At 62.1% G+C, this 8,047-nt stretch overlaps 1 protein-coding gene across 1 annotated transcript; it reads right to left on the bottom strand.

The window, feature by feature from the left end:
* Positions 1 to 323: 323 nt before the first annotated feature.
* LOC142354819 (uncharacterized) lies at positions 324 to 7,624 on the bottom strand. Its single transcript, XM_075407185.1, has 12 exons — positions 6,766 to 7,624; positions 6,397 to 6,420; positions 5,308 to 5,939; positions 4,992 to 5,099; positions 4,621 to 4,840; positions 3,804 to 4,318; positions 2,939 to 3,455; positions 2,410 to 2,786; positions 1,746 to 2,060; positions 1,316 to 1,473; positions 856 to 1,098; positions 324 to 753 (listed from the first exon to the last, which is right to left on the bottom strand). Exons 1-12 carry the CDS (start codon positions 7,622 to 7,624, stop codon positions 324 to 326), a joined length of 4,398 nt encoding a protein of 1,465 aa, XP_075263300.1.
* Positions 7,625 to 8,047: the final 423 nt, after the last annotated feature.

The following is an 8,047-nucleotide window of genomic DNA, read 5'->3' as shown; positions in this document are numbered from 1 at the left end:
ATAGCTCAAAGGCCCGTCCTCCATCGCCAGACTGAGCGGATGCCGCAGCTCCACCTGTGTGCTGGCTGCCGCCGCCGTCCGCTGGAGACGGTGAGATCAGCCAGCCGGCGGCTTCCTGGGCTTGGTGCAGAGTATTGAGGCATTTCGCCATGTTGTGCCACTGCCGAACCGGAGGGACAGGCATTGAGGCAAGGCCGTGTGGAAGTGATCAGTGTACCGGCCGGTACCAAGCATCGTTCAGTCAGAGCGTCCGAGGCATGCTGAGGCCAAGCACCGTCCAACATTTCGAGCAAAGTAAACAGCAGCACATGAGGGGTGGTGGGTCAGGCCATGCTCACCGTTTTGCCTAGAGCTCCGAACTTCATCCGCAGCTGACGGATGCGTTGGACCCTCGGCGATTCCCACGGCTCCCAGCTGGCCTCGATGCACTCCCAGAAGGTCAACAGCGAGGACTTGTGAACGTCATCGTACTTCTGGGTCTGGGCAGCGATGCACGCCGCCGCTGCCGGCCCTCCCAGCTGCCCAGACCAGATCTCCCCTGGCAGCCGGCAGCTCACGAGAATCATAATCCCAGCAGGTATTCCGGTTATGTGTTTCAAGTCGTGGGGCTCCCCGGCGGCCTGAAACGCTTCCCAAACTTCCTCCCCGATGCTCGTCCGCTGCCAGCAAGGAGCCTGATTGACGCAGCTACCGCAGATGTGGGCACCAAGCAGTGCCTGTTGAACCGCAGTGCGGTCGGCGCTGCGATGGAATCTGCACATGCCAAGACGCAAAACAGTGCTTCAGTCGGCAGTCAGCAAACCTCCGGCGCATCTCCGGTTTACGGAGCCGAGTTCCATGGGGCGTGGCACTCACTCGGCGACAAGGACGCTTTCTCTCGTCTCAGGTCGGACAAACCCCTTGTTGGCGATGAACTCAGGGGCGAAAGAAGGAAAAAGAATGCTCATGATCCACAGCCGCAACGCTATTGCTGTCTTGGGGTGCTGCGCGATTCTGCTTGCCCTGCGGCTCGCGGGGTGCTTCCTGTCGGCACTCTGTGTCAGGGCATCCGCCAGCGCCCGCAGCTCCTGGCATCGGCTGTGCGCCAGCTCTCCCAACCTGCATCACCACGACGCAGGACGGTCAGGCGGGGGTGCGGCCAGGCTGCTGTCCAGTCACGGGACACTACAGCCTGACTGTGTACAGGAGAGTGTGTGAGACGTCATGGGGGCTGGAGCGGTGTTATGGCTGATGGAATCCCAGACAGCCGTCAGCTCTTTGTGATAGTGCGTGCGGTGCGGGACGCGGCTGATTGTGACTGCCGGGAAGGAAGGACCTTTTCTCTGTTTGCTTGGGCACCACGTTAGAGAAAGTGGTCATTGTGGCCATGCAGCCGTGCGTCGATTGCAGGGCCTCGATCTCTCGGCGTAGAATGTCCAATTGCCTGTACTGTAACAAGGTGTTTTGCTGGTGCAGGATTTCCAGCATTTGATCCTGCGGCATGCATACATACAGGCATACATGTGCTGATGAGCGAACAGACCTCCAAGAACACAGCGGAGCGGCACCCGTCTCCCTGCCATCCCCCTCCTGTATATTTGATTCCACGCTGCGACGGCGAGACATACTGAGGTCTGTCGAGGTCACGGTCGGGGGTGGCCCTTCCGGTCACCTCCGGCAGCTAAGAGAACCCTGCATTTTTTCTCAACATGAAAGGGTGCGGCCGCCGGGTCACACCCATGGATGGACAGATGGCTCGGCCATACCCTGTATGATATCGCCTCGGAGTAGTCCCCGAGCTCTTGGCTGTTCAGCGCCGCTTCCTCCAGTGTATCGGCCAGCAGAAACAGATTGTGCTTACCCATCAGCGAGAAGCTGTTGGCAGACGCCTCACGGCCGCTGCTGCGGGCACCGCTCAGCAGGTGATTCACCCGGATCCTCCACAGACGGCGAGCATCCATCAGGTTGCTGACACCGATCAGCCGCTGCTCAGCCACTCTCGCTGCCCTGCGGTGAAGGGACCGGCGATGCGACCGCGCCATGCCCTGGTAGGCCACCTCCTGTTGCAGACTGCTACGGAACTGCAGGCAGCACACAGAGTATTGCCAAAGCCATCAGTGGTACATTCACTTGACTATCTTTCATCGCTGAAGCGAGGCTCTCTGTCTCTCTCTCTCTCTCTCTCTCTCTCTCCCCCTCTCCCTCTCCCAGTTCCTGGACGTGGCTAACAGCCCATCCCCAAAGGACATCCTGCCATGCTCTCTGCTGAAATGAGTGCCGGCCCATGCCGGCCCCTGAAATCCCTCGCAACCGACCGATCACAGAGCAGTCAGGGCTTGGACCGGTCCGGCCCTCTCCTCGATGCTACCTGGTCTCTCCGGCTCACTGCAAGCTGCGGCGGTCCAATCTCAGTGGGCGGCAACGGCGTACCTTCCATGAGACGGCCGCCTCAGTGCTGCTGGTGTATTCGTAGCGCCCGACTCTCTCTATGAGGTGGGCAGACTCCAGGGCCTGCAGGCGCTGCCCGAGCGTCTCCTCGTCGCTCGCCACCGCCGCGTCCACCATACCAAGAAGGCCGGCTGTGTCGAACTGCATGCCCAGCACGCTGGCACAGCGCAGGACCATTGAAGGGGCCGGCGGCAGCTGGTCGATTTCTGACTGCACCATGGCATGCAGGCTGGGCGGCACCAACTGCCCCAGCGCCATGCCGGCGGCTTTGTCAGACAGCTGCCCATCGGAGACGAGGCCGTCTCTGGTCAGCCACTCACACAGCTCCACCGTGTTGCGCGGAATGCCGTTGGACCACTCTGTGGGGCACACAAAGCCGTCTCACGCCATGCATGCGGTATCACATCCAAATCAGCTGCTGCTGCCCTGTCTCTGTCTCTGTCTCTGTCTCTGTCTCTCATGTGGTGCCCGGTGCGGGTCCGGGACGCGTCCTTCCTTGGGTATTGCTCACCTGTGATGATTTTAGCAATGGGCTCAGCCAGGGAGTCGCATTTCAGAGCCGACAGCGCAATCTCCAGGATGGCGGAAGGGCCCAAGGGCTCCAGTGTCAGGCATATCACCCGGTGCCGTTGATTCGCCGGCGGCTGTGATGCTCCGCTGCTGCTGCTGCTGCTGCGGGTCCTTGTGTGGTTGCCGAGTATCCCCGGCGTGCGTGACGTGCACAGCATCATGCCACATCCCTGAGGAGACGCCCGCCGCCGCTCCTCCACCTGCGAGCCCTCGGCCTCCGTCGGCTGCACCCGGGCGGCGATTGTCGTCAGGACTCTCAGTGACTTGTCATCAACGTCATGCAGGTCTTCCAGCAGGAGGGCCACGGGCCTCTGCTGCAGGGCCTCCCACAGCACTGCCGCGTACAGGGTCTCCAGCTGAGCGGTCATGTCGCAGTTCCCGCCCGGCCGGAGAGCCTCTAAGGCGTGTGACCACGGCCTGAGGATGGCCGGGACACTCGTGCGGTCGCTCTGCTCTCCCTGGGGCAGCGAGGGACGGTGTTTCAGTGCTGTGTGGACCGGCAGTGAGAGGGCAGATGGCCTCACGGTGCGATCAGATCAGCACATGCGGCCGGGAGGGTCGCGCTGTGCTCTAGCGACCACCACCCCCCCTCCTCCCGGGTATCTCTGCCTGACAGACATACAGAACCGCCGGTGCACCGAAGGCTAAGGCTCCCGAGCACATCCCCCCCCCCCCCCCCCCCCCCTCCTGGTTTCGATCTGCACCCGAGCCCTCTGATCGCCGCAGGCACAGCATGTCACGGCATGCCGGACGGCCGATCGCCAGGACGGTCGGGTCAGGCCGGGAAGCAACGCAGGCATACGTACCACCAGCAGCCATGACCAGGCGGCGGCCTCGGGCTCGTCGTCCATTTCCAGCAGCCACTTGAGGATGCTGCGGCACATCCCAAACGCCACCGTGCTCGCCTCCCCTCGCACCAGCAGCCACTTGGTGACGTGCTGCTTCTGAAGCACGTCGCACACCATTGCAGACTTGCCGCTGCCTGCTTCCCCCTCAATCACAACCAGCGCCACCCCGCGGCTCCCCGCCTGAAGGCCGTGCAGAGCCTGCAGCAGAAGAGCCGTCTCCTGCTGCCGCCCGACGACGGTGGCAGCACGGCCGCCCATGGTCGCTGCTGAGTCAGCAGGAGCTGGGCAAGGCCTGAACACCTTGGCTTCCCCTCGCTTGCCCTTCAACTTGATGGTTCCGGCGTGCTCCAGCTGCAGCTTGTCGGCCTGCAGCTGCGCCGAGGTCGTGCCTCTTTCCACAGCCTCGCTGCACAGCACCCGCTCACCCTGCTTGGCGGCCGCGACAGCCAGCCGGGCACCTGTGTTGACCACATCTGCAGGGACGCATGCAGCGAAAAGGGAGGACAGCGCTGCGTCAGTCACACACATTCCAGGCATCGGCAGCGTTGTCCAAGGCCGTGAATTCCGCCAGCGGACCTGTGACACATGACGGCGCCATGGGCAATGTGCCAGGGGATGTGAGGCCGGCGGGTGCTAGGGCCTCAGGGCAATGGGCAGCTACTGCCCCGTAGTTCCAGACTGGCCAGGGGAAGGGCCAGGGGAGGGGCCGGGAGTGTCGGGGGCGCGGAGGGTGTGGGAGGCCGGGGGCAGAGGGTGGGGGGGGGTGGCCTCCCACCTCCCATGACTGCGTATTCACATCGGGTGCGGGGGTTGCCGACGAGCCCACAGAAGCACACCCCCATGGACACGCCTGCGGTGCCCTTGAGCCCAGCCTCCGCCAGCAAGTCGAGGGCCTTGCCGGCGCTGCGAATGCAGGCCACGCTCTGCACGTTGCTGCGGTATCCGGGCAGCCCAAACACGAATATCATCGCCAGCCCCTTGTCGTCCACGGTGATCTGACGGGCACACACACACAGCGTGGAGCAGCAGCAGCTGCTCAGCGTCCGGCTGTGGATCACTTGAGCCGCGCCATGGCCTGACAAAGGCAAGACCAGGCCAGGCCAAACATTCGTGACTGCTGGCAACACCAGGGGGAAGGCCCCGTACCTGCCGAGTGGCGCCGCCCATCTGCGCTTCCACGAGATCGATGCTCTTTCCCAGCGCGGTTTGCAGCCGAGAAGTCCAAGCCCCGTCCCTGAACTTTGCTGCATGCTCCTGGGGAGGGGCGGTCGACGTTGTGCCGCGCAGCACCACGCACGGCACCGGCAATGATTTCAGTGGGGGAAGCGTCACAGACACAGCGCGAGTGCACTGCGCTGCATGCTGCAGGACCGCCACCGCTCGGACCGGTCAGAGGCACGGCGCAGCCCTGGGTGAACATCAAAGCCGCCTGAGACACGGCTGCACGGCCGGTGGGACTCACCTCCATGTCTGCCACGATGAAAAGCACCGTCACCAGGCGGTGCTCCGTCAACGCGGCCCCGCTCCGACCGGCAATGTGCTGCGTCCTGACAAACTCTGGCATGAACTGCAGGAGGTCCCCCGCGCCCATTGCCCGGTCCTCCGAGGAGCTGACGATGCTGAACTGGCTGCCTGGTGGGGTCACTGCCGGCTGCTCAACGATTGACGTCGATTTCCGGGCCTCTGAATTCCATCGCATCCGCTGGACCACAGCATCTAACGAGCGAGCAGTGTTTATCCCGGAACGCCTACGAAGCCTCATCTCATCTCCCAGTTTATACTCGGAGCTCCTTCGGCTTTCCACGTCAAAGCTGCTTCGCTGGTTAGTGGCTGCCTGCACTTTGGGGGCCATGCTGCCGGCCAGCGGGGCCTCCTCCGGGCGCAGCAACAGCCCTCCACCAGAGGGGAGCTCCGACTCCCGCCAGCAGCCGAGCTCTGGGGGCAACGGCCGCTGACCGGCTGCCGAGCCCCAGTGCCGCGCTGCACTGGGAGCAAGCACTATCTCCGACACGCCTGACTGGCTTAGAGCGGGCGCAATCTCTAGGAGCGGCACTCCCAGCATGAATGCCTCCGAGCGCTCAGAAAGCTCTCCACCTGTGGTGTGGGCAGTGGGCTTCAGTCCGAGCCATGGCCGGCAGTCATCCGTCCATGACATTCACCCGCATTCTAGAAGCCGAGCCCGGCCCCTCGTCCCCCCTCCCCTCCCCTACCCTACACCAGCACACACACACACACACACACACACACACAAAACGAACAAGCGCAGCTGTACACCCGCAACGGTCATTCCAATGCGCCCGGCCCCTGCCCTCAGGCGCTGCAGTGCGTGTGCACGGCCTGACTAATTGTGTCCCACGCGATGTAATGTGAATCAATGATGGCATTTCGTGGCTGCACGAAACTTGCAACTTGCAGCTTGGTATCCACCAGAGCTGCACCCAGGCTGCTCGTTCCCACCACACACATGCGAGCCCAAGCCCATAGTAAGATGTTGGGAATGTCTTCAATCGCAACGGGTAAGCCTCAACATGTCCCACTGCCGGGCACGTACCGCACTCCATGTAGGTGAGCTCTCCTGCGGCGGACCAGCCATAGTCCATGCAGCAACAGTTGTGGTGGTTGTTAATGCGGGTGACACTGATCATGCATGCACTAGGGGTCCCCAAGTTGCCATATGTTGCGAATTTCAGGAGTGGCCGGCTGCCTACAGCCTGTCACAAGGCAGGGTGTTGACAAGGCCATCGGCTGAATTGATATCCTGGGGTGTGGGGCATTAGCCGATGCACCCAGTATTCACAAGAAGACAATCCCCTGGCCAGGCGCCTTGGGAAGCTGGGACCGATAGAGCGGTGGTGACAGCAGTCATGTCAAGTCGAAGTGCACCATGAATAGGACCTACTGCAGGCCTTAAACTTCTCACCTGCCGCCAGGGCCGAGTGCATTCTCAGCGGAGGATCCTCCACCTCGTTCCGAAAGCCGTCCAGGTGTGCATGAATCGCTTGGGCGCAGGCGACGGCCCTGTTCACTGGCGCCCGAAGGCACTCGGGTGCCTCGGGCCCGGGTTCTTCCTTTTCTAGCTCTGCAGCGTGTGTTGTGGTGCCGCCAACCGAGCCGGGCAGGTCAGCTGTTGCATGCAGCACTGCTGCGCCACCGTCCGTCAGCTCCGATCCGTCGATTGGCTCGAAAACGATCAACACCGCATCACCAGCAAAACAATCCACGTCCCCGTTGTAGTCGTTCACCAGGTCGATCATGATCGAGAAGAACGTAGACAGCGCCAAGCTGAACGTCTCCACCCCTTCACTGCCCAGTCTGCGTTTTGCGTCCTCGCTTAGAGCGGTGAAGCCCGACACGTCCACGATAAGGAGGGCGGCCGTCACAACCCGTGGGGGAGAAGACTTCGGGGGGTCCGTGATTCGGTCCGCAGCGCTCCTCATTCTTTCGAGTTTCCCGCTGGCAAAGGCTGCTGACACACGGGCGGGCACGAAGGGCGTGGCGGCAGAGGCGAGCGCCAGAGCCCGCGAGGTCCACTCATGATCGTCTGGGTTGTAAGCGGATTGAACCCCGTCGCCCGCGACCACCTGGCCGCTGATTTCTTGATCGCACACAGGCTCGTCCTGAACATGCACCTCTCCATGGCGGTCTCCACCCCGCCATAAGCGATTGACAAGAGTTGGGGGTTTTGGCGACCGCACATGGCGTGCTTTATGTTCCGCACTGCCTGATTGTAGAGCAAGCACCGTAGAGCTTCCGGCGTGCACCGAGACGGCACACCCCATGATGGGGCTAGCTAATAGGCATACATATAGAGGGCTTCCCGCACTACGTGATAACCCTGACTAAATGCACTACGAAGCTACTGGTCCCACTGCATAGCAGAGTGTGGCCACCGCGAGAGTGCAACAGCACGCTGCAGCCCTGAGTCTCCCGATTGCGAGGTCGAGTTGGGGCACATGCAGCACAACCGTGGTTTTTGAACTGGCAAGCGCGCGCTGGTATGTCCATCGCTACCTACCCTACCAGTACCAGACACCCAGACTCATACTGTAGGTAGGTACCTAGTACCTACCTACTGTGCAGTACTTAAAATACAACAAGCTCGGGGTCACCCGGCACAACGTATAAATGGGTACTCGTACCCGTATGTATACTCTACCTCTAGCTGTACTCCTGCCTGTATCTGATCCCCTCACCTGCCCTCA

The sequence above is a fragment of the Convolutriloba macropyga genome, unplaced genomic scaffold (assembly GCF_964194025.1).
Source record: "Convolutriloba macropyga unplaced genomic scaffold, txConMacr16.3 SCAFFOLD_5641, whole genome shotgun sequence".
NCBI classification, from domain to species: domain Eukaryota; kingdom Metazoa; phylum Xenacoelomorpha; order Acoela; family Convolutidae; genus Convolutriloba; species Convolutriloba macropyga.
Note: the sequence above shows the minus strand (reverse complement) of the source record. Positions and strands in the feature narration are given on the sequence as shown.